General features: G+C 39.5%; 1 protein-coding gene across 4 annotated transcripts in view; it reads right to left on the reverse strand.

Annotated features, from left to right (window-relative positions):
• The window catches only part of Rictor (RPTOR independent companion of MTOR complex 2), a 101,399-nt gene that overhangs the window by 11,876 nt on the left and 63,404 nt on the right, over positions 1-26,119 (reverse strand). For 2 of the 4 annotated variants that reach the window (XM_052160059.1, XM_052160057.1), the window contains exons 11-33: positions 23,968-24,050; positions 22,953-23,040; positions 22,471-22,561; positions 22,285-22,351; positions 22,091-22,171; positions 20,349-20,449; positions 17,978-18,143; positions 17,333-17,434; positions 17,167-17,213; positions 15,845-15,980; positions 14,780-14,979; positions 14,288-14,414; positions 13,601-13,765; positions 13,382-13,458; positions 12,450-12,528; positions 9,991-10,100; positions 9,504-9,591; positions 8,575-8,667; positions 8,010-8,116; positions 7,510-7,739; positions 3,808-4,816; positions 1,600-1,777; positions 599-683 (exon numbers count right to left, since the gene is read on the reverse strand). In XM_052160059.1, coding sequence (XP_052016019.1) covers positions 599-683; positions 1,600-1,777; positions 3,808-4,816; positions 7,510-7,739; positions 8,010-8,116; positions 8,575-8,667; positions 9,504-9,591; positions 9,991-10,100; positions 12,450-12,528; positions 13,382-13,458; positions 13,601-13,765; positions 14,288-14,414; positions 14,780-14,979; positions 15,845-15,980; positions 17,167-17,213; positions 17,333-17,434; positions 17,978-18,143; positions 20,349-20,449; positions 22,091-22,171; positions 22,285-22,351; positions 22,471-22,561; positions 22,953-23,040; positions 23,968-24,050 — 3,510 coding nt within the window. Of the gene's footprint in view, positions 1-598; positions 684-1,599; positions 1,778-3,464; positions 3,537-3,807; positions 4,817-7,509; positions 7,740-8,009; positions 8,117-8,574; positions 8,668-9,503; positions 9,592-9,990; positions 10,101-12,449; positions 12,529-13,381; positions 13,459-13,600; positions 13,766-14,287; positions 14,415-14,779; positions 14,980-15,844; positions 15,981-17,166; positions 17,214-17,332; positions 17,435-17,977; positions 18,144-20,348; positions 20,450-22,090; positions 22,172-22,284; positions 22,352-22,470; positions 22,562-22,952; positions 23,041-23,967; positions 24,051-26,119 lie in introns of all 4 variants that reach the window. The other 2 variants (XM_052160061.1, XM_052160058.1) reach the window with 2 other exon arrangements.

The raw sequence follows: 26,119 nt of genomic DNA on the forward strand, positions 1-26,119 counted from the left end.
AGCTACTGAGTCTCTGCTTCACATGCATGTTCACCACAGTTCACAGTACAGAAAAAACTATGGCTAATAAGCAAATCCTCATCTTCTTTCATTCTCAATAGCTGTGTCTCTAACCTATAAAACTAATTTTAACATTTCTCTTGCACTTTAAAAAAATGAAAGAACTATTCTGGATTTTATCAATGGAAGAGGCTAGGATCCTCACTGCAAAAAATATTTTCTTAAAGGAATGTGCGCTACTGTTGCCTGTCCATGGGATGTGTTCTAGCAGTGGGCCTTGTGGACGAACAAGTCTAGCCTTACGGAGACTTCGAGTGCAAGGGTGGGGGATACTGAGGGAGTCCCCCAGGTGCTCAGAGAAGGGGAAGGGACGTGGGGAAAGGTTGTAGAGGGAGTGACTGGGAAAAGAGCAGTAAACAGGATGTAAAGTAAATACGTAAAAAAGGAAATTTTTTTTTAAATGTAGTTTTTTAGTTTACTGAATTACTTTGGCTTAGTATTTAAATAAATCCCAGAGTTTAGTGCACTAATTTTTAGTGTTATTCTCACTAAAAAGAGCATTTCATTTTTAAGGTAAGAAGTCTCAGGAGAACATTACCTCCTCCATCATGGGAAAACATTCTTGCACCTCGGTCATCTGGTGGAGGCACATGCTTTGATTGAAAATAAGGAATATCCTTTATCTAAAAGGTATACAAATCATGTTCAGTTTCATCATACAAAGAAATTCATCTTATGAATATTAAGAAAATTAAAGGAAATGCAACAGAAATAGAATTACTGTAGCATATAAATCTAGAAAGCAAAGTTTACTAAAGCTGATTAAAATTACCAAACTTTAACCATGTTCCTGGTGAATTAAGTGGGTATTCAAATCTTTATTGTTTCTCTAAAGTACCGAGAGCTCGGACACGGTTCTGTGGGTTAAGGGTGCTGGCTGACCAAGCGTGACAACCTGAGTTTCAGTCTCCACCATGTACACACATTCATGTCTATGTGCTTGTCAGACACCGCTGAGGAGGATGGAGACATGTGACTGCGAGGGCTGTTGGCTGCCAGTCTGGCCCCAGGTCCCAGGAGCCATCGATCCTGTGTCCAGGGAGCAAGGCTAAGCAGGAAGACTTACAAGTTTCTGTCAACTCAGGCATGTGGACCTGCACACATATATGCACCCACAGCACACATACTTCTACTGTACACACAAAGAAAAATAGACTGAAGAGATAATAAAACAGTCATCTAAGAAAATATGTATTCTCCGGTACTATCACAGGTTAGAAACTAACTATCACTACTTAGAAACTGTGTACTCTGTCTTGGGAGCAGGGCGACTGGACATGGACACCATAAGCAGCGGCTCAGAAAAGGGAGCAAAGCCCGAAACACAGCCAGACAGAGAGTACTGGTAGAGACCGCAGCCTCTAACGAGGCGCACAGAAGAGACGATGATGAAAGAGACAACAAAGATGAAAGTTCACCTCCAAAACCTATCATTCCCTTAGTGTATCCACTATAAATTACAATTTCTAATAAAGAGCTACAGAACATTAAAAACAAAACAAACAAGAGCAGTTCAGCAAACAGCAGCACCGTGGATACCTGGAATATGTCGTTGATGTCTACAGGCAGAGCAAGTCCAATGTAGTCGTCAGAACCTCCGTACGTAGCGCTGGATACCATAGACCTAACTGAGGAGGATCGCTGAAGGGTATTTTGATTAATAGGACTTAATAAATCTTCTTTATCTAATGATGCATAACTTAAAGCCTTCATAAACCTGTAACATCACAAAAAACAAAACAAAACAAAACAAAAAACCCAACTTGCATTAGCTTCTTGATTTGCACTGGTAGGTATATTAAGAACAACAACAAAACCCTGATTTATATTACCATCAAGGTAGGTAGCCAAGCACAGCAATCCCACCTCCACCTACTGTGAGCACATAGCACTTTACCGTCAGCTGCTATGTGTCACCAACCAGGTCAGCAGCAATGCGCAATGCTGCCAAAAGAACAACTGCTAGGACCCCAGGAAAAGACGAAAAGGCAGGCAAAGAGAATAATGTCACTATTCAGAAGAAAGGAAACTAACTTACAGACAAGGACAGCCTGAAGACTGCCTTTACCCACCACAGAGATGCTGGACGTGCTATACTGTATAACTAAAGATGAAGTTACTAACACCAAGTCATGTCTTTTTGAAAAGACTAGCTGCTTATCAAACTTAGGTGCTAATTAATGCTTTTGTCATAATATAAGATTTCTGTAACTCAGAAGGCACACACCGTGGTAAAATCCTATCACTTGTAAATATTGTAAGGGACATCTCACAGAACACTAGTCTTTCTTTACAGGCACTCTTCACAGAAGATTCTACAACCCTGGCACATGACGCATGACATCTCCGTAAGCTAAACCCCATCACACTCATTACTATTCATGCAACAGAGCCTGTTCACTCTGTGTATGACTTGTTAATATATGAAACCCTTTTCAAAGTCTCACATTATTAACTGGAAAACCAAGTCTTAAAAAATGTACAAATGTAAATTAAAGAATTATTCTACACAAAAGAAGTATGTGTTTGAAATAGTAGCCATGAAGATTATAGAAGCAAAAACAATTTCTAATTTCCAAAAAAAGTACTCGCTTCTGATCTTTAGGAATTTTGTGAAAGAGGTAACATTTTTCAAGGCTAGTTAGTCTCTCCAGGGACTACTAGAATTGGGAGAATTATGGGAATGTTTCACTTTCCAATTCTATTTCAAGCAGCTGTAGCTCCATTTTGAACTGTATTTGTTTATTGGGTTTGTAGAGAGAAAGAAAAAAAAATTCTGCTTAGAAAGTAAAGTTTTACGTTTAAAGTTTAAGTTTTAAGTGTCTGTGTTCTAGATTCACGGAGACGGCAGAGCCAGTGACTTCCAGTTACAACAACCATTATTGTAAATTTTTTTAAGAGGGGAAAAAATTCACTATCTGCTACCAGGACCTTCTTTATTAAAAATGTTACTATAAATCAGAAATGAGACTGATCAATTACATAAGTAACTCCCAATTCTGACAATGATATCCTATAAATGAGGGCCTATTTTCTCTTTCCCAGATAGTGGAGTAGTTACTACTGGACACCTAGCAGTCTGCTTGACGAAGTATAAATCATTTAAATGGATGTAATTCAACTGTGCAAATTCCGACAACAACAAATACAGGTCCGGAACTTTATAACAGTCAAATTTCAAAGTGTATCATTGTAAAAAAACAAACCTAAACTACACTGTTAATAGCTTGATATACCTAAATATGGGAAATTTAATAATTAGAAACTCTTGCTAGTCTTGAAGTCCCAGGAATTCATTTAGTGTTAGATTCCTGTTTAATTATGTGTACTTAAAATAATTTAACTGAAGTTTCCAGCTATTTTAAAACAGTCAGAGGCTGCCTTGGAGCTTTGACTTGACCTACCTGAAGAGGGTGTTTGTTACTGTAGGTCTTACACTCCTGACTCCCCCGACATGCTTCTTTTTAAAATTGATCCTTGCAGAAGCGAGAAATAAATAAAAAAAGCTTGTGACTTGTGTAACCTTGCAAAACATGTTTATTTTCAGGGCCTAATGGAGTTTGTTTTCCCCCCTCGCAGCTGCAAGAATCTATTTCAAATCCTATCAGGTAACAGGGAGCTCACAGCCTACTGTGGTAAATGGGTCAGTTCTGGGACTTGGTTTCTCTGTGCTAAAGCTGCTTGTCTTACATTTCAATCTGTGAAAAGCGAACCACTCTGCCTCATCTTTCAGTGCATACAGCTCACCTGCTCGGCGTCAGTCTGGACTCGAAGCTGTTGGCCTTCATGGTGATGGTGTCTGTAAAGAGCACATCTTTTGCCGGCGACGCCAAAGCTTCAGAGTGAGACAAGGACGGGTGCATTCTTTGCTGCTGTAATCTTTTCAATGTAGCATAGCCAAAGGCATCTCTAGAACTTGTGTAGCTGAAGTTGCAATCTGCTAGACTTTTTATTGTTGCAATGGAGGGTGCTTTAAGGGACTGTGCTCTTCTAGGAAGGGTATGAGAAGAACCTGGTGGCACCAGGGACACTGAGTTCGATTTGGAGAGAGACAGATGGTTAGACTGTGGTGTCAAATAGTGGCTCGTCTTAACAGTTTTAGTACTTACCACAGTACTCAGACTCCCACAGTCCGTGTCCATAGTCGCAGGGTCTACACCAACTGTCTCTCGGGAGGGGCTTGAGCTCATTGAACTGATGCCGCTCGTTGTAGTGTCTGTGTTAAAGCTCTGGCTGCGGATCTTCATGTGTGAGCCCGCTGAGCTTTCCACAACCAACCTTTCTCGGCTTGTGTTTTCTCTGTGATTCTCTGTACCAAAACTCTTGGGGAACTTTAAGTCATTCTCTCCAATACTTGGAGTGCTGCCAGCGTCTTCAAGGTGCTTATTCCCGACAAAGGAAGTCTCTAGCTGTAATGTTTTCTGCGCTGGGGAGATGGTTGTGAAGTCCTCACTGTGATTAAAGTCAACGCTGGGCTCTGTAAGTGTTCTGATTCGCCGGTTGCTCGTCTTATTTTCAGATGAGAATTTTCCTCCTTTTGGATCACTGCTACTGCGGTGTTTTTTAGTAGGCAAAGTAAGTGAATTTAATATACGATTCTTTACAAGTTTGCTAGAGGCGAAAAAGGGAAATGAATTTTTATCTTTTATAGGTCCAGGTCGGTCATAAAATGCTGGCTCGGCATCTTCATTGATGTCCAGGAAGAATGTGCTGGTAGAGGTGCTGCCGAAGCGGTCATCCTCCAGGATGAACATGCCTGGAGGGGAGCAATCAGCTGTCAAAAGCGTGCAAACACAAAGAGCACCACAAGGCTAAGTGCTACCCCATCGGTTAATCAGTCATGAGGAAGGGGATTCATTAATAAAACTGCTTCCCTGAAGTTCAAAGTTAGGATGGAAATAAATAACAGAAGATTGTATTTGTATCACGGTGAGGATCCATGAAGAAAAACTACAGTGCTCAAACTGGTACAGCGTATATGAAGCTTCTATTGATTTTTCTAAATATTCAAGATAAAATGAGAGGACCCTTGAGCATGGATGCTCGTTCTGTTAGACAGAAGCGGCGTGGATTCTCCTCTACATTACAGTGGCAGGAGATACTCGCCTTATAAGAAATGAATTCCCTAAACTTGAAATATACCACATCCGAGTTATTCACATAACTAACCAGAGACCAAAAATATCCATGGAAATATGCTTACAGTAAACATGTACATGGGCCTTTCTTGCTAGTATTTCTTAAGCAATTAAGACCAAAACTTATGCCTGGTGTGGTGGCGCATGCCTGTAATCCCAGCCCTTGGGAGGAAGAGGCAGGAGAATTTCTGAGTTCTAGGCCAGCCTGGTCTACAGAATAAGTTTCAGGATAGCCGAGGCTACAGAGAGAAAAAACAAACAAAAACAAAACCAACAAACCAACCAACCAAACAAACAAAAGACCAAAACTTACTATTGAGCACCCAAATTGGGCTTATAAAGGATCCAAAGATGATATAAAATATTCAGGAGGTCTGTATTAGAATCAGTGGGTTCTGGACCAGAGGTGGGAGGCTGGGATCTCACAGATACGAAAGGATAACTGACTGCACGTACAAAGTGAAGGCACACATTGGAACCAACTGTGCTCACTGTCCAGTTTGCTTTATATACTATTCTTAGTGCCTAACTGTAATAGATCGGTTAACCTCGGTGTCTGTCTAATGCTATCTGTAAGATTTATTCTTTTTGTAACTGTTCTGTTTAGTGATTATTAAGGACTTTAAATATACTTAAAAAAAAAGAGAGAGAGAAAATAAAATCCTAAATAAGCTTGCAGATTATACTGACTTTCCAAATTTTGCAGCAATAAGATAACTTTTCATATGGAATTTCTCAGGAATCAATCATGTAACAAAGAATATGAAGTGCAATGGGCAAGATTTTTTTCTTGTTGGAATATGAATATTAGCATATCTTATAATTCAAGTTATCACAGATTCGGGGTGAAATATGGTTCAATAACTGTGTTTATCTTTATTTTTTGAAACACGGTTTTACACTGCAGCCCATCTTGCTTCAAGTTCACTAAGAGCTCCAGCTAGTCTTGACAATCTTTGAGCTTGAGGCTTAAGTGCTGGGGTTAAGAAGGTGTACTTGCAGACCCGACCTCTTTCCTTTCCTTACTGGTACCAAACACAAACCTCATCTAGCTGTCCAGGTTGGTCTTGGACTTATCCTGTAGCCTAGACAGGCGTCGTGATCTTCCAACAGGGGTAACCTGAGGCACATGAGACCAGGTCTAGTGTGTGTTATCTAGTTTGTTGTTACTACTGTTGTTTTAAGACAGGGTTTCTTTGTATAACAGTCCTAGCTGACCTGGAACTTACTTTGTAAACCAGGCTGGCAGGTAAACCATGGAGATCCACTTGCCTCTGTCCCCACCTCAGCCCACAAGAGCTGGGATTAAAGTGTGTGCCACTTGGCTCACTTGAAATATGCCTTCACTTTTGTACAACTCATAGCATCAACTGTCTTAGAATCAATCCATCGTCTGCTTCACACATCATTTATTCCTGACATCTCATCTTTTAACAATCCACCAATTTCCTTTTTTTCTCTCTAGTTCTGACATAAACCCAGAACTTTACAGAAAAGTCAAGTGCTCTACTATTCAGCAATACCTGTGGATCCCCACACTAGTGTAACACCTAATGAATACTATTTTAATTTAATTTTAAAATTGATATATTTTTAATAATTAATAAATATAACATTATTTTATGGTGTGTATGCAGATCTAATCTCTCTCCTTTCATTTATTTCCTTGCTGGTACTGGTAAAACAAATTTAAATTTAACTATGGGAAAAGAAATAAAAAGTCCATGCAAGAAAAAGCAAAACCTTAAATAAGGTGTGCTAGGAGTAAGCAAATAATCTGTTTTATAAGGGTAAGACGGGCAGAATGAGACATATACATTCTCAGCAAATACATTCTAGTTCAGTTATGTGTATGTATGAAAAAAAGGGGTAAAGTCATTTACTGAAGGTACAAACCTGCTAGACCTGAAGACAAAAAGGAGCTGGTTTCTCTGATACATGATTTATGATCCTCTCTGATTACATAATTCCTAAAAGCTATCTAAAAAGCAAGGGAGCCAACAGGTGAGCTGGTAGTTACTGTTGTGAAAAGAAATGCGGCTTCTACTAAGGTACAACCATCAAGATACTATCTTTGAAAATGGTGGCACTGCACCTGGGTATGGCTACAGGTCTGTATCCCAGCACTCAAGAGATGGAGGCATGGAGATCAGGAATTCAAAACCATCCTTGGCTATTTAGTAAGTTCCAGGTCATACAAGACTCTTGCTCCCCCAAAACCCAAAAACGAATTAGAAAAGAGAAATGTAAACTGGGATGGTAACGACTGCACTGAAGCTCTGAGATCACCCCGGCCCAGCCCAGGACTCACTTGCCGGTGCAGACTCACTCTCGCTGTTGTGTCTGGAGCCAGTCGACTCAGAGCTCAAGCTGAGCGTGCTGGGGACAGAGGAGAGCTCGTTGCACAGCTGCTCCACGTCGTCCGGAACCACGGGCCACAGGTGCTTGCGACTGTGCCGCACAGAGTCCCAGCTATGACATTTTAGAATATCGCAGCCTTGCTTGGTTTTAGCTATGAGCCCAAGAACATATACACAGGTCCTGCATGTAAAAATATGTGGTAAGAACAGTTTATTATTCCCAGGTAAGATTTCATAAATAGCCATAGAAGAATCTACTGTATGGGTATTTATATATTCCTTAAAAAGACATTTAAAAACTGTTCAGTTTGTGATTAAAACAAAAAGAAGGCCAGGGAGCAAGGCCCTAGAACAGCACAGTTAAATCAACAATTAAGAACCATGTAAGTGTCCTACATTTATTGCTGAGTACGAATATATTCACTACAAAAATTTCAAGAATGTAGCATACCCTCGGATGGACAGGACCTCACACTGCTTTGCCAGTTTTAGTATATCTGGGATCACATTTTCTTCCTGTAGCAAATTAAGCCCCCAATTTGATGAGCCAATATTTCCCTAAAAAAAAAAAAAAAAAAAAAAAAAAAAAAAAAAAATCAAATATTTATAAGACTAATATTTTGAAGAAACCTTAAAATCTACCAAGAAATATATTTAAATCTAATGGGGAGAAAGAGAGAGACAGAGAGACAGAGAGAGAGACAGAGAGAGAGAGAGAGAGAGAGAAAGACTCCATGGGAAAAAGAAAACCCAAAACTTAAATAAGGTATGCTAGTAGTAAGCAAATTTATTTTAGAAGAAAAACAAAGGCATAAGCACTAATAGTTTAGTCTAACAACTATTTTTTTTTCAGCATACAGATAATCTTTAAATTAGTAGGAACAATCCTGGTCTTTAAATATTAATCTAAGAACAAGTTCAAGGAAAACCAATTTAAATTTATTTAGTATTAGTGGAAGAAACCTAAAAAACAAAACCCATAAACACTGCAAAGACCAGAAATGTTTACTACAAACCAAGGCCCAAAGAGAGGCTTTCAGCTTTTTAATCTCTTCCCATTTATCCAAGTCTGGCGCGCGAACGTTGCGGCAGAGTTCCGTGATGATGCTCTGGAGGAAGAAGGAAGTCCCACGTAAGGATCTCATGCTTCTAATGCACTAGACCCTGGCACGAGACAGCCAAGGTGTGCTCCCCCATTTCTGCACACTCAGGACTGTAAGAGTGACTTCACACTCAGCCCTTTCAGGGGGCTCGGGGTCTGAGGTCATAGTCTACACTTCTCACGAATCTGCACTAAGTTCAGCTCAGCTTCCAATGCAAGGAAGAAACTAAACTTTTTTGTGTATGCGATTATTTCTTCAGTGAATCGTGAAGACAACAGACCTTAGCTGAGGCTGATGCTACACAAGGAATTAGTTATTCAAGTTACTGAGCATCCCTCTACCTTGAATTCCTGATCTATAAGCGATCCTAGAACCTGTCTTACAAGGTCTTGTGAGTTAATAAATATTACATATGAAGTACTTACTGAACTATATGGTACATATTAATGTTTTTAAAAATACTGTGTGTGTGTGTGCGCGCGTGCGTGTGCGTGCCACACCACACTTGAAGATTTTGGAGGAAAACTCACACAGGAGGGATCTTTCCTCCGGCTACACGGCTCCTTAGGAGCAAACTCACGATCATCAAGCTAGATACCAGGTGTCTCTGTACCCTCTGAGCCAGCTCTTCTATATGTTTGTTTCTTCTAATTAGAAAATAGCATCTCCTTAAAATTAATGTTTAGATTTTACACTATATGATTATGACACCAAGCAATTTGAATACTGGCTAAATCAGTTACTAAAACAGCTTTTGAGAAATGTTGGCAAAGATACTTTAGCACTATTAAGATTTTTCCTTTAACTCTTTCTACAATTTAAAATGCAAATCATGTTTTTACCTGTACTTCCAGTAAATGGCAGCCTGTTTTGTGGTGTACCAGTTGTCCATAAAGGTGTACGGGCAAATAGACATGAGGTCGCTGTAGTCTGGTGTGAAGAAAATGACTGAGAAAGTTACTAACACACTTAGGTATGCTAAGTGAGTAAACAAGTATGAATTCCTAACAAAACTATAGCGGGACAAAACTATGAGGATTTCTCCGAAGAAAATAAAAGTTTCTTAGGTCTCACAGCTCACTGGTAATAGCTGGAGCTAGAGAAGCAGGCGGGGTGAGGATGTGGAGCGTATGCATTTAAGTGGGGCGGGGCGGGCCGGCATGGCGCAAGCTTAGCAAGCTCTGTCTTCCATTAGAGACTTGCAAGAGCTTTCCTCTATCAGTGTCTAGGAGCCCTCAGAAACAGTTTTAAAATAACTTATTAAAAGCTGCTTTTAAATCTGGCATTTGAGAGACGGTATGAAGAAATGGATGCACGACTGGCCCGTACCTTTGATTACTGCGACGGACGTAGTTATCACCATCGACTGGCTTCCGGTACGTAGTGAGGGCTTCGTTAAGCTGTTCCTCTATCAGGTCAACATACTTTGAATTGTACTCCTAGAAGATAATATTGTTTTAATTCTTCTGTTTACATAATGACCTTTACTACATTGTGTAAGATATTTAGCAAACCTTAGAAGCATAAATATGAGAAAGTAAAAATGATCATCAGTTTTTAGAAAAAGAAAAGTGTAAGTTATGAAGGCAAATGCTCTATTCCATCTAAAAGAGTTCTGTATAGCTTTTCCTCCTTTCAAATGAGTAAGCAAATAATGGCTTTTGTTATATTAGAATTTTCATTTTCATTAATAAGTTGTCTTCTTAACATTAAATTCTGAAGAAATTCAGTAGAAATTTTAAAAAGAATTAACTGAATTATGTAATTTCAGTACTTTTATTTATTTACCTTACTAATTTAAGTCAGATGAAAAATAAAATTTCATACACACCATTGGAAAAAATTGTAACTCAATGTTTTAGGGTGAGTGTACCATTCTGCTGTCTCTATTACCAAAGACCGTCATTTCAAACTGTCAGCAGAAATCAGGAAGCCAACTTGGAGGGCAACTTAGCAGCACTTATTAGAAATTAAATCCAAATTTATTTGTATTAATAATTATATTTTTAAACACAATCTAATTTATATACTTTCAGAACTATGAAATATATATCTTTATACATATCTATATGTAATAATAGTAAGCAAATACCATTTATTTAAAAAACTAGGTGTCAGGCACAATCTAAATATATGTGAATACCAGGATTGGTAAAATTATGCAGTCCTTAAAAGAAAAAAAAAGTAGTGGCCAGGGAGATAACTCAAGCCTCACAACCATTTCAATCCCTAGAGATTCCATAAAAGAAGATAAATGACTAAATGACTCCTGCAAATTGTTCTCTGACTTCCACACATGGGTACACACACACACACACACACACACACACACACACACACAGAGAGAGAGAGAGAGAGAGAGAGAGGGAGGGAGAGGATGGAGGGGTATTTAAAAATGAACTAAGTAGATCTAAATGCAGTGTTCTAGAAAGTTCTATTAAGATAAACTAATAAATAAAAAAATTAGTTGTATTTACATTTGTAAAATGAGTTAGTCTGTTATATTTTAAATAAAGAACATTATATAAATATGAATATATGTATGCTTACAGCTGAATACATATTCAAGTACATAAAAAACAAACTGTGAAGGATAGCATCTTCAGAGAAGACAGTACAAGAAAGAGAAGCTGTTTGCATTTTAAACAAAGTATATGCCAGGTAGGGACTTTAACTTAGTACCCTGCTTGATCACTGAAAGGTTTTCCTGGTCAACAGGTTTTATATTTACTGTTCAATAGTAACAGTGGTTTAATTAAATACTATCACTGTACTTGTCTCTAATAAAAGTATCAGTACAAAAAACTTGATTAAGACAAGTATTTGAGCTTTCTTCAGGATTAGTTATTATCATGGGGGCTATACAGACTCAATGATCTCTTACCAGTGACAACTAGAACCATTTCTTTATCATTGCTGAAAGTTATTAAATGGATTAAATTTCTGATAAGGGTTATTTTGAAGATCTGGTCCAAAATTACTGACCTGGAAGGTCAAGGAGACACAGCCCTCCATCCCCAGTGTGGATGTCTACTACTAGGAGGTGATATAAACAGGCAGAGGAAGGGCAAGACGAAAGGGAAAGGAGACACACTCCTTCCTGTCAACTGCGGGCCTGTGGTACTACGAGATTCTGCTACAAGAGGGGAAACACTGCCCTTGTCAAGAGCTGTAAATGAGAGGCCCAGGAAAGTAGCCCCCAAGGAAGACTCAACATAAATCAGCTCATTTAGAGCCAGCAAACCCATGAGTTTACCAAGAGAGAATGTTCCTTCCTCCTGCTTCAAACCTAGAGTGCTATGAAATCCAGAAATAGAGGTAAGAGCTGGAGATGGCTCCTGTCTGGACCCAGGCTTGACTGTCAGCATCTACACAGCAGCTCGCAGCCAGTAAGACATCAGGTCAGGTGATCTGGTGCCCACTGCCCAGGCACCAGGCACTCGTGGGCAACATAAACAGGAGAACAAATAGCCCAAGAAAGTGCTTGTTCCCAAGCCCAAGGATCAGAGTTTGAGTCCCATGAGCTACATGGGGGGGGGGGGGGGGAGGGGAGAGCCTCATGTCCACATTGCCTCTGATGTTCATACAACACACACAAAATAAATAAATAAATCTAACATTAAAAAACCAAGTACAGAAATATACATACTGGCATAAAATTAAAATAGTTTAGCATTAACATATGAATGTATATTTAATTAGTTGTTTTTGTATATAGGGTCTCATGAAGGCTGGTCTGAATTTCCAAAGGAAAAAAAGGTCTATCTTATCATTTGGTAAGAAGTTACCTTGTGCCATTTTTCCAATTGTTTTGCAACATAACCCCTTTCATTCAGGTAGGAAAATCCTTTCGGAATGGAGAGAAATCTGTAAATTAGAACAAGAGCTGAACACTGAGTCCAAAAAAATTGTCTAAACAAGCACAAAGAATATGCTTCAGAAATAGTCTTTGGAATACATCCAGGATAAAATAATCTGTAATTTATTCAAATTTCTAACACATGGACTTTCCATTTCTCCCTACATCTGACAGTTATACCAATAAGACCACTAATGAACTTCTGACACCTCTTTTAGATAGGCCTACTGGAAGGACACCCTGGCCACCACATCCGACTCGGCCATTCAGTTGCCAGAAGCCAGATCAGCCAGCACCCAGCTACGTCACTGGATCTCAGGACCCAGCAGCATGCAGCCCTGTGCCTTACTTACATGGCTACCTGACTCAGAACAGCCCAGCTGTGCCTCTCCTGTCTGCCTTCTAAGCACGCCTTCCTAAGCGTTGGGCAGCTCTCCCACACTCTAGGCTTCCCTCCGTCCACAGGCTGCTTGTCTGCTGCTGTCTGCCCACCATGCTATCTTAGGGCACGGCCTTTCGGACTGCTCTCCTCCACTGTTTTCCTCAGGGTAGCTGTTGAGGTTTTACAGTTTGTCTGCTCAGGGTTTTATCTTTTAAAATCTAATAAAGTTGCCTTCGACCTTTATTTGCAGATCAACTTTCATAATACTTGAAAAAGGACTGAATGCAATAAAAATAAGGGAAATGTCGTGACAAGCAAGCGTGCAATGCTAAGCACAAGCTCACAGGAGGACTCGCTCGATTCTAAAGTGAGCACGGTTCAGACAGTCAACGTAAATTCGGAGTATATCTGAGTCAGATTTGTATCTAACATTAAGTACACGCGACCAAGAGGGCACTACAAATGTACTTCACACTTACCTCAGGAGGAGAAGCAAGCCCTTGTCGCCAAGGTGGGATAAGGCTGGTTTCATCTGAATAAGAGCATGAAGATTGGCCTAAAGAGATGATCACTGAGTTAGTAATTATGCCAAGACAGCGTATTTTCAGTTCCAAAATGCTTATGCACATTGAGCTTTTGTAGCACTGCCAATTAGAATGGAATAGTTTAATACCATTTTGCCTAAATCTTGACTTTACCTTGTCTTCACAAGCTTCATCAAGAATGTCCAGCGCTTCAGAAGAGATTGTTTTGTTTTTATCATGTAACTGAGTTACTAGTAACTCAATTCCCCAATTGTTGAAGAATTCAACATTAGCTCTCAATAAAACCCGTAAATGTTTTGTTGCATACAGTCTGCAGGCCTACAGAGATAAAGGAACAATCAAAAGTCATCAAAGACTATTTGCTAGCATTTTAAAAACAAAAAAAAAAAAGTTCTTCTATCTGAAAAGAACAAGAACTGGGGTGTAGTTACTATCTGATATGAATATATACATATATATATCTTCTAACTTGTAGAATCATTCTTTTAAGCTAAGATAGTTCTATATGTAGTTCTTCAGAGATTAGGTTTTGTTTTGTTTTTTTAGAGTATGTGTGAATGCAATTCCCAACTATTATAAATTATATATCAAATTTCTTGTATTTGGCGAAGTCACAGGGGTCAGCATATATGAAGTACACAGTACCCTGGAAATAACATCTTTATGATCACAAAATGTTCCCTGCCAGGTAAGTACAGAGACTAAAGCTTATGGTTAACTCAATTTCCACCCTGCATCTTAGTTCCTTAGCCTAAAGGCTCTCATGACTCGGCCTGTAGTTTACACAGTACTCTACTGAGCAGACTAGGAGAGGACGCTTTCCCTCTGTGTTATACTCACATCCGTAGCTGCCGTGAGGACTTTTGAAAGAATGACTCTGGCTAATCCATCTCTGCTATAGTCTAGGCTAGAAACGGTGAGTTTTAGCAGGTGATCTTGGTTTTTCAAGGAACAAAGATTAAGGAGACTAAAAGACAAGAATTATTATAAATTACTGTGTTGATTCGTCAACTTAGTTATTTTTCACTAGCTTCATTGAAATATGATTGACAAATAAAAATTATATATATTCAAAGCAGAAAATCTAATTAGATATAATTTTAACCTATCAGGCGATAAATTCATTAACAAATCTATTAACACAGATAATTACTATTTTAAGGGATAGACATTTAAAAGTAATTCCACATACATTTTTAAAATCCTACATAAATATTTTTGATAAAAAGTATTTACCAAACATACATGCATACGACTAAAACGCAAACTGTGTATCTGGACTGACAGAAACTAAAGTTTAGGTCATAATGCAGATAATCTGAGAAGGCTCACCACTGAAAGACACTGCATTTTTCCAGCATTTTGACTCCATGAGGATGACAAGAGAGTGTTCCGATAAATAGGAAGTAGTGTTGACTAAGGGTGGTCAGTAAACCATTATTCTGAAGGCTTCTCTCGGGTTTCACTCCAGATGAAGCATTGAGCCACTGAACAATATCTTTCACGAGATCTTCTAAGTATCCTTGCCCGTCCTGTAATTAGAAAATCATCTTTAATGGCCATAAAAAAATTTAGTGATGGTAAGTCACTAGTATCATATAGGATCAGTAACTGAACTTTATTTTTAAAGATTTATTTATTTATTATATGTATAAGTATACTGTAGCTGTCTCAGACACTCCAAAAGAGGGCATCAGATCTCACTACTGATGGTTGCTCTCTCGGGCCCGCTCACTCCGACCCAAAGATTGATTGATTGATTGACTGATTATATGTTAAGTACATTATAGCTGTCTTCAAACACTCCAGAAGAGGGAGCTGGATCTCATTACAGATGGCTGTGAGCCACCACGCGGTTGCTGGGATTGAACTCAAGACCTCTGGAAGAACAGTCAGTGCTCTCAACGGCTGAGCCGTCCGTCTCTCCAGTCCCACTGAGTGAATTTTAACACTTCCAATGAAAACAATGTTACCTGGATATAGTCTTCATTTCCCATCTCTCCATCTTACCTGAGGGTAAACTAGTCCACCTAAAGGGTAGATAATTTTATAACTAGGTAGGGACTATGTCAGAATTCAAATGTATGTCTAAGCTTATATTTCAAACAGAGCTTAACAGACTAGGAAATAGAAGTAAGCCAGAAGGGCAGATGTGTTGGGGGTACACTTTAATCCCAGCACTCTAGTAGGTAGATCATTGTGTTCGAGGTAAACATGGCCTACGCTGTAAAATCCATGCTAGCCAGCGCTACACAATATGTCTTAAAGAAAGAAAAAGTGGGGAAAGAAAAAAAAGATTAAAAAAAATGGGGGAAAGAAGCAGAGAGTAGTAGAGGAGGAAAAAGAAGGGGGCGGAGCGAACAGAAAACGCCTGCTGTCAAAGTCTGGAAGGCTTACCTCTTCAGACTCAAGAAGAAATTCTGTAAACTGACAACCAACAACCGTGAGCTGCTTGGCCTTGGCAAAGTCCAGATCCAGACTAGCGTACAGTTTACTGCTGGGCTTGTAAAAGTAGAGAAGTCTGCGCACAAACCTAAAAGTAAGGCGAAATTAGGACAAAGTAGGAAACCCAACAATTTAGCTTATAAACAAACACCTTGGTACATTTCACGAATTTTAAAAAGCAATCAGAGGGAAACTGTTGGCTGAGTAACGAGTTACAGTAAGGCCTGGCAGGCAGCGTTCAGACCTGGGCAGGCATGGGACACACACTTTAAGTCCTCAGCACTCGGGAGGTAAAAGAGCAGAAGCTCGAAGCCAAGTCAGAGCACACAATGGGTGTCAGCTGAGCCTGGGCTACACAGGAGGTTCTGGCCTCAAAAAACCAAAAGAGCAACGTAAAGCTCCACAGAGCAGAGGGAGCCCAGGCTGTAAGGCTGGGGAGACACGGGGAAGCCGGCTACAGACACTGATTTACTGACTGATGCACGGTATTCAGTGACTCTCAATGTTGTGCTCAACTCTATAAAATTCAGCTTAATTTCATGCACAACAGTGTAACCCAGAAAGATAGCAGGAAGTACAAACAAAATTTATGAAGATATCATTCAGGTTTTTCTTAAAGGTTCTCAAGAGTACCATGCGTCTTAATTTCACTGTAATTTGTTGGTTCTATATATTTCTTAAAACCTGATATAAACATAGTTCCATATCATTACATATGATTACAGTGTAAGAAATGTTAATGATAGGAACTTCTCTGAGCCACAGTCAGACCTTTCCATCCAGGGCGATTGGTAACAGTGGTGGCTCAGTCATTCAGAAGAGAAGCACACAGGTGCAGCGGAGAGCAGAGGCTCCACATGCTCTGTGTGCTGCGATGCAGCCTGCTGTGAGGACAGCGGAGTGCAGTGCAGTGGCCAGGAGGAAGAACGCATGCTCACTCTGTGTGCTGTGATGCAGCCTGCTGTGCAGACAGCGGAGTGCAGTGACCAGGACAAAGAGCGCATGCTCAGAAGATGGTCTGAGACTGAGCACAAGCAGCCCAAGAAAACACACACCCTTTCTGAATGCCATCCTTGTGTCAGGGTTAGGACCTCAAGCCAAGTAACACTACCCCAAAGTAAAGCTAAGGCCAGAGCTAGAAGCAGAGTAAGTAATAAGAAATTTAGCTGATGCACTGATTATAAGGCAGCACATAAAAATATCATTTAAAACAAAAATCAATGATTACTTTTAAGCTTAATATAAATTTAAGTTCTTCAATAGATTTTACATACCTGTGCAACTGCTCATCTTTATAGTTTCTTAGATTTACATTTGGCCACTAGAAAAACACAATATATTATATAATGGTTATATGACAATGCCTAAGCATTTAACTCTAACAAATAAAGAGTAACAGAATGACGACAACGCGGCGATCTCCATGGAGGACTATCATACCTTGAGGATGGTCCCGATCAGATTCCAATTCCATTCAAGGTTCTCTTTATGTTGAAGGACTTGGCTATCTCTAAGGTTTATTAAAAGAGCTTCCTCTGTATCCTAAAATCACCAGATAGTAAGAAGGACAATTAGGCAGTCTAGGCTCACGTCAGAACACATTTCTAATTTTAAAAATGAAAAAAATGGGGGTAGGATTTATAGTTAGATTGTCAAAGATCCTCAATGATTATTTTCAAAAGGTCAATGAAACACCAACCAGGGCGTGGGATGGTTCAGTTAGTAAGTGCTTGCCTTACAAGCATGCAGACTTCAGTTCAAGTCCCAGAACCTACACATGCTATCCCGGCACTGTGAAGAAATGTAAGGGGGGCCAGGCCTATGGGGGAGGTTTTTGTTAGTAAGAGACCCTGTCTCAAAAACAAACAAAGATGAAAAACCCAAGGCACATGGTCTTCACACACATATGTACACATCTACACCAACTCTTGCAACCCATTCTACCCTCACATACACATAAATGCAGCTCAAGGATTCCTATTCATGGTAAAACCAATCTGCTTGCATAAAATTGAAAACCCAGACAATTCGGTTGCTGAGAATTAGGAAACTAATTAAACTTATGCTCATTTTTCATGTCAGTACCTTAAGAACAAATATGTCTTTCTGAACTCGAAGGTACTGATCCCGCTTCTGATGAGTGGCGATTGCTTTCTGAACGATGTGGTCTAAATGAAGGCTGTAGGGCTTCGGTCCTCGCTTCTTCATCTCATGGAAACGTTTTAAACAGTTCAGGGCTGCACTGGCTCGCCTAACGAGGAAAAACCAGTCAACACTATGGCAGGGCTCGCGTGTCTGAGGCAATGGCTGCTAAGTTACTTAAGCTTACACAAACTCAAGAGCAGGGATGCCCAAGCAACATCTGGTCAAGCGTGGGAGCATGATGACAGCAGGTCAGCACTGCTAATTTACGTAAGGAACGCTGTGGGGGCTCATGCTTTCACATGCTCATCCTTCCTTTAAGGTGGCAGGCCCATTTTGTATATGGGTTTTAAGAATTCCGTATGAGTACTGGCGAGATGGGTCAGTGGGTTCCTTTGCATGAGTAGTACCTGGGTTTGAAACCCTAGTACTTACAAAATGCAAGCACCAGAGTGTGCACCTTTCGCCTCAGGTCTCGAGGTGAAGGCTACCCAAATCCCAACTCCCAAATACCATGGGCTACTCAGCCAGCCTAGCCAGAAGGGAGAGGTGAGCTCCCACTTCAGGGAGACACTCTGTCACATAAAGTGAGGTGGCAATTAATATAAGGAGACGTCTGTCTGCAACTTTGAATGGCTACACAGATGGCCAGCATGACTCTTTCCTGCACACTCACAGGTATACACAAGCATTTAAGTCAAAAGGCGGTTTTCTTTCTTTTTCTTTCTTTCTTTCTTTCTTTCTTTCTTTCTTTCTTTCTTTCTTTCTTTCTTTCTTTCTTTCTTTCTTTCTTTCTTTCTTTGTCTCTCTCTCTTCCTTCTTTCTTCCTTCCTTCCTTCTTTCTTTCTTTCTTTTTTTTTTTTTTTGGTTTTTTGAGACAGGGTTTCTCTGTGTAGCCCTGGCTGTCCTGGAATTCACTCTGTAGACCAGGCTGGCCTCGAACTCAGAAATCTGCCTGCCTCTGCCTCCCAAGTGCTGGGATTAAAGGCGTGCACCACCACGCCCGGCAAAAGCCAGTTTTCTTACTAAAGCTGTAGAGCTTTGTTTCTCACATTTAATGTGTTATTCTACTTGAAACTGATTTTTGTTTATAAGAAGCTGCAAAAACCATTTTACTACCCATCAATATAATCCATGATCCTAATATTAACCGAATTGTCTCTATCTTCTACATTGATCATTAATACTAATTAGAATCTTCTAAATTATTCAATTATTTATTTGTTATATGCAGAAGTATACTTTTCAAGAATTTGGCAACAACTAAGTTTCAGCTTTAGAACTTGTGATAAATAGAATCTAAAACCCTTAGGATGCAGTCAGACTGGCAAGTATGTAATATGTCAATAAAGACAACTTAGGGAGTTAAAGAAAGAAAAAATTTAAGACTACTACTATTTCAGTTATTATTATTGTTGTTGTTGTTGGCATTATTATTATTATTTTTGGTTTTTTGAATTTGTTTTTTTTGAGACAGGGTTTCTTTGTATAGCCCTGGCTGTCCTAGAACTCACTCTGTAGACCAGGCTGGCCTCGAACTCAGAAATCCGCCTGCCTCTGCCTCCCAGAGTGCTGGGATTACAGGCGTGCACCACCACCGCCTGGCCTATTTCAGTTATTTTAAATCTTAATAATTTTAAGATCTTAACAATTTTAAATCTTAATAATCCCTGAAACTTGTGACCTTAATTTGACAGACAGAGTTTGGAACACCAGGTTTTGAGAAAGCATTCACCTACTTAGGGAACTACTAAGATAAACCTTCTTTATTATATTATAAGCTTCTAGTTAGAACCATGACGTTCTGCTAATTCCTCAGTTAAACAATATGTCTCTAGTCTATTTATTGGAAAAATTAAAATGAGTAATTGTTATTTATTCATAGTTAGGTCTATCTGCAAACATACACATTACTAAAACTAATTAAACTTTTGAAGAATGTGCAATTTTAAACAAATGTTCACAGTTCCAAAGAGGGAGGGAACTGCATTTTGCTTACAGGGAGAATATATAACTTTTCCCAGATCATAAAAGCAAACAAGATAAGACCATAAGAGAAAAACTCTCTATATCAGTCAGAGTAAAGCCTTGTTTAGAAACATGAAAGGAAAAATGTCAATCTACCACTTACTAACACTTTATAGCCTCAACTACAAATTATTACTATTTTGAGAATTGTGACTTTCCATTCTGGAAGCTCCCAGAGGGAACTCCCAAGCATAGCCCACCAACACTACTTGTTTCTCTCAGCACTGAAGGCTATCGAGGCAGGCACTAAGCACACCGAGCACACTGCCAAGGCTCTGATACTCACAGCCTCTTTTCCTTGGGAATATCGAAGGACGCAGCCATGTTCATAAGGGTTGGCAAGCAGTGCAGATGGTGGCTGTGCGAGTGAGGCAGGATGGTGTTTGCCTACAAGAAACAGGACGCTTCATGAGACTTCAGAGACAAACACAGTTATCTACAGTTATGATACAGTATATGTAAGACCAATAAAACCCAAGGCTTTTCATGAAAACAACTTAATTTTTTCTGCCCACACACACTTACAATTTTTAATCGCATCAAATTTCAATAAGAATGACAGTCTGGAGCCAATGAGTCAGCTCTCTGCAGGATAGGTATCTGCCACTAAATATGAGGAGCTGAGTTTTATCCCAGGATCCACATGGCAGAAAGAGAACCAACTCCTCCAAAGCTGTCTTCTGACCCCCAATGAACCATGGCACAATTGTACACATGCATATGTGTGAACACACAAACACACACAGACACATGCACACTATAAATTATTTTAAAGACTAAGAATAAAAATTAATAAAGCCACTAATTATCATATATCTATAATTTTTAAATATGGCTCTAAAAGCTGCCAATCAAATTTCTTAAATGATCTGGAGAATTGTGTAACAAAGTGCTGCAGTTGAGAAAAGTACAGAGGCTGCTGTATCTACCTCAGAACACATTGGTCCCATGCAGCACCAGTTCTTAAATAGAAACATGTCCAGCTTTCTACCAATAAAAATATTTATTAAATGTAAAAGGGGAGAAGGTATGATAAAAAGCATCAAATTTATATTGCTATCCTTTAATCCAGCGTGCTTTTGTCTTTCATACGAATCACAGAATTCTGGGGCTCACAGAAAACCATTTAATTTCTATCAAAAGACTCCTTCATATACAGGAGATGAACACCAGTGTCTTATAGGAAGGGGTATCTGAGAACCGGCACGCTGCTCCCCTGACCTTAGAGTCCACAGGGCTGTTCAGTGCTTTTACCAACAGGCTTGATGAGGCTGGAGCAAGTGGCTAAGTCACTGATTAAAAGGACAGGCTTTGTACCCTGTCTAATTCCCTCGCATATGCAGCTCAGCTGCCAGGTAGGGAGAAGAGAGATGGGAAGAAAGAAAGAAACACACTTGTTTGGTTTTGTCTTCTGAGATAGTGCATGTAGCCCTGGCTGTTCTGACATTCACTATGTAGACCAGGCTGGCCTTGAACTCATAGATCCTCTTGCCTCTACTTCCTGAGTACTGAGATTAAGATCAAAAGTATACTATCATGCCCAGCCAGAAACACTTAAGATGGGGTGGGGGTGGGGTACTGTTAACTCTTACTGATAGAAGTAAGCCACTTATGCCTATGAAAAAAATGTGTCAAAAAAAATAAAATCACTTCAAGGTCAAAGGCCCATAGTTTCTAATCATTAGAAAGGCCCTAAAATCATGGAGTTACCTGAGGCCTCACCCCAGTCTCACTCTGTGAACTTAAACTATTAGTTTATGGAAATCACTGACACTCAGGTAAAACGATTATTATTTAGAACTTTTTCAAAAAAATACCAACATTGAGTATTTCATATTTTCAACACTTGTTACATTTACAAAACAAGTTAATCTAGACACGTAGAAATCTACCAGGAATAGGTACCAAAGGTTTTGGCAAAATGATAATGTATTCTATAAGCTATCAAAAGTAACACCATTCAATTAACCCAATTAATCAATTAAAATCCTCAAAGTCCAACCACAAGGCAAAAGAGGCAGGACTCACCATATGTAAGAGCTCTCCTAACAGGATGGTGGCCCTCACGGAGATGTGGTCGTCACTGTTCGTTATCACTTCCACCAAGCCCTAGGAGGCAAGAAGGGAGCAGTGCAGGTCAAGACATTTCTACACCAGACCTGGTTTTCACTCCTAAGAATTTTTTGAACAAACAATATAAGATAAAGGTTTGTAAATATTACCTCTAAAAGCCCATTACGAATAAATGCAGAGAGTATCAGTGCCAAATAATTGTCCATGAGGTCTGGCCTGGAAGCCAAAGCACAGTGACAATGTAAGCGTTTCACATACCATCAAAGCGGTGGTGGTGAGGGTGAGGGTGAGGGTGAGGGTGAGAAGCGGCAGTTCTTTTTCTCTCTAAGGCCTACCTGGATCTAGCACGATGGGGAAGAATGGTTTTTGCCTCAGCTGCCACAAAGCCATCCGAAAGCCTCCAACTGTCCTGGAATCTCCCTGGATCTAAAAGAATGAAAATGAGGTTAGCAGATTAGGCAATACTGGAACAGAGGAGCATGGACTATCAGCTATCCAGGCCAGGAAGACTTCAACATGGCTTTAAAATAACACTTGGGGATGACTGACACCGGCGCAGCTACCTGGGCTGGTCAGGAGGTGTGTGCTTCTGACAGCAGCATTAGAAGTGCGCACACCTGTACACGCACATAACACACAGTTCATGGGAATGTACACACTTGTAACTTCCTTCATTTGGAGACTTAGGCATTTTATACATTAGACAATTCTCTAATTACCAGAAAGAGAAGAAAATGTTCATATTTGTATTTAGTGAGCTGTTTGCATCGTCACATGTTAATGTAAGTGACAGAACCCAGTGACCTTCAGAACCTACCTACACTGAGCAGGGCTTCTATGAACTCGTCTGTCACAACAGGCAGAGGGAGACGAAAGATATCATAGAGCACTTCGAGCAGACCTCGCTGGAATAACAAACACAGTGCACTTACTTCTACAGAAAAAGTCCTTAATGCCTTTTAAAAGATCATGTTCACAGAATAACAAAGTAACAGAAGCACACTTAAGGGGTAATTACTAAATATTTAACATAGGTATCATTTAATTTTTTAACCTTTCCTTATCACAATTTGGAAACAGATTTCCTTCTTTCATGTACAGGCACAGAAGTCAGCTGACATCAGAGGGGTGGCTCATTCCAGGGCGTAATTCCCAACACATAAAAAAGGGGGGAACAAAACTGCTCCTTTGTTTCTTGACAGAGATCTGTCGGTGATCAGCAAACCCTCCCACCTCCATGCCCTGGTGACTTTTAGTTCACATTTTAAGCATGCACACCCAGATGCTTTCTAACAGTTTCTCCTCCTACAGGTACAGTTCACTTAAAACTAGAAGGCAAAATGTGAAAACAAAATTAAAAACATTTAAGGGAAAAGATAGTTTAAAAGCTAATGTATGTTTTCTCCACATTGAATCTGGTTTAGCTATTTAATATAAACTTACTAATTATAATTTAGAAATATAGCTAATAAATCAAGACCTAAGAGCTTTAGTGAAAAACTACCATCTTCAAGATAAAACATGGTAACATGGTATCAAAAGTGTACAAATTACAAAGCACAACTGTATAAATATACTATGTATTTTTTGATAAATGTCTTTCTATGCTTGACTCTTATAAAATAAGAATACCTTTCTTCTTTACTTGCATTTTACATTTTAGAAAAAATACTATTTCTAAAGAGTCTGTGTGCTTTTGGACCCGAGGCACTGGATTCCCCTGGCAGTGCAGAGACGTGTGTGCTGGAACCTTACCAATAAGCCCTCTCTCCAGTCCCTAATGTAACCTTTAAAGGTCTAGGCATGTAAGAATTGCAATAACTGTTACCTACCCTTATTTCCATATTTGGTATGCAAAGAACTCCAATTAGAGATTGTATCCCAGAATTTCCAGGTTTACATAAATTAATAATACCTAAAGAGGATAAAAGTCAAAAAAATTAAACTAAGAAAGAAATTCTACAATAATGTGTCATAATAAAAAATCTGTGATTTTCCCAAGTTAAATTATACTATTTGGTTATTTACTTGATATCATATAGTAGATACCAAGTATTCTCAGAATTTTCCTACTAACTGGAAGTTGACATTATTCTCATCACCTAAATTTCTTATTAATTTCTATTTCATATGTAGAAACTGATGAACACAGGTGGCTATAAATGTTTCCCCGTCTAATACTCCCTGAGACTACAGTGAAAAACTGCACGACACTCATCAAACTCAGTCCTAACATCTCCTAAATGTACAAGAATAAGCAACAGAATCCAAGTAAAATTCATAGATCAAAGAGTTTAAACTACAGATACTAAAATTAAAGATACTAAAATTCTGTGTTACAAAGGATTCTGTGTCTGTAGTTTGATAAGCGAGCACAAAATTCTCAGGATCATTAGCTATCATGAAATGCAAACTGCGCACGTGAGACCAGTGCACCGGACTAACAAGCCAGCAGCAAACCCTGCAACAGCCAACAGCGCATGCGCATCTCCCTCAGGACTAAACAATGCGTCCTTTGCAGGCTTCTTCAGAAAGTGTTAGAGAAACTTAGATGGAATGACAAAGACACAGAGGGACAGGTGGACAGACAGTAGATAATAAAATCTACACAGTGGGAATACATGCTAACCACCGCAGTTTTTTGAAATTCTTTGAAATGTTTTATAGTAAAATGCTAGGGAAAATGTTTTTGAAAGTCACATAGGACTCTGACTCTCACCAATGAATGGCTAAGTGACCATTATCAAACATCCTTAGAACCAGATGTGTTTCAGATCTTGATTTTTTTTTCAAATTTCAGAATTTCTGCATATATGCCATGAAATAATTTATGTGTGGGCATAACATAAATTCATTTAAGTTCAAATGTACATTACATACATATTCTGGAGACTGAACTCAATGTTCTTGTGTTGAGTACAACTAGTCCCATGAGGTCACATGTACAATTTTCTGTTCATGTCACTGCTCAAAAAGCCTCAGTTGCTGTAGCATTCTGGGTGTAATATTAAGAATGATCAATTTGTATGCCTGAGTGCATGAGTATCTATAATTTCTCTTTGAACTTAGAATCAAAATTCAAGTTAACCACAGTAAACAAAATTAGGTGCTCCAGTCCCTGAAGTGTTCTTCCCCAGCTTTGACATCTGACAGCAGTGTGAGAAACCAGAGAATATGGGAAGAGAAAGAAGTCTTCCTTACCCTATGCTAACACAGTAAAAAAGCTGTTGAAACTTGTGGAAAATGTGTACTGCTGAAGTTATCCCTCTAGAAGTTATTTGTAATTTTAAAACTTGTACAATCAACACCGCAAAACTACTTAATTTATAAAAAGGGCCACAGAGTCTAAATACTATTTAGAAAAGTACTTCTGTTAGAACAGTATTTTCAAGGTCATAACTGAAATGCTTTTACTTTTCTTAGTTCAACAGAGGGTAGAGAGCATCTAACTAGTCACAGATCAATACATATGGCACTAGGAGAAAGCCATTTAGTAAGAGTGTATGAGATGGACTTCAAAAGAGGGTGACCAGCACGAGGGACACAGGGATGGTGAGCAGAGTCTAGAAGAAGGAAGGCTGAACGTGCAGTAGGTGACCTTAGTGGTTAAAGCACAGTGCAGCGTGGGTAAAATAAAGGTGGCCATAGCAGCAGTTAGCTGAGAAACAACAGAGGATACCTAGTGACAGAAAATGGCATCATCCTAGAGTAAGGACAAAGACAGTTAAAGCTGGCCACGGTGACTGAAGTCGTGTCCTTGTTAAAAGAGAACACAGGTTTTGGTGGTGCACTGCTTACACATTCAGCTTGGGGTGGGTGTGGGTGTGGATAGGACCTCAGTGACCCCATCTGTACGACGATGGTCCCTGGGAGGGGTTAGACTAGGTGCAGCATCCCGACGAATCCCACGCTACAGCTAGGAAAGGGAAGACTGGCGCTGGTGGACTGGTTTTCAGCACAAGATGCTGACAATGCCTCCACAAG

Source organism: Apodemus sylvaticus, chromosome 16 (assembly GCF_947179515.1).
Source record: "Apodemus sylvaticus chromosome 16, mApoSyl1.1, whole genome shotgun sequence".
NCBI classification, from domain to species: Eukaryota; Metazoa; Chordata; class Mammalia; order Rodentia; family Muridae; genus Apodemus; species Apodemus sylvaticus.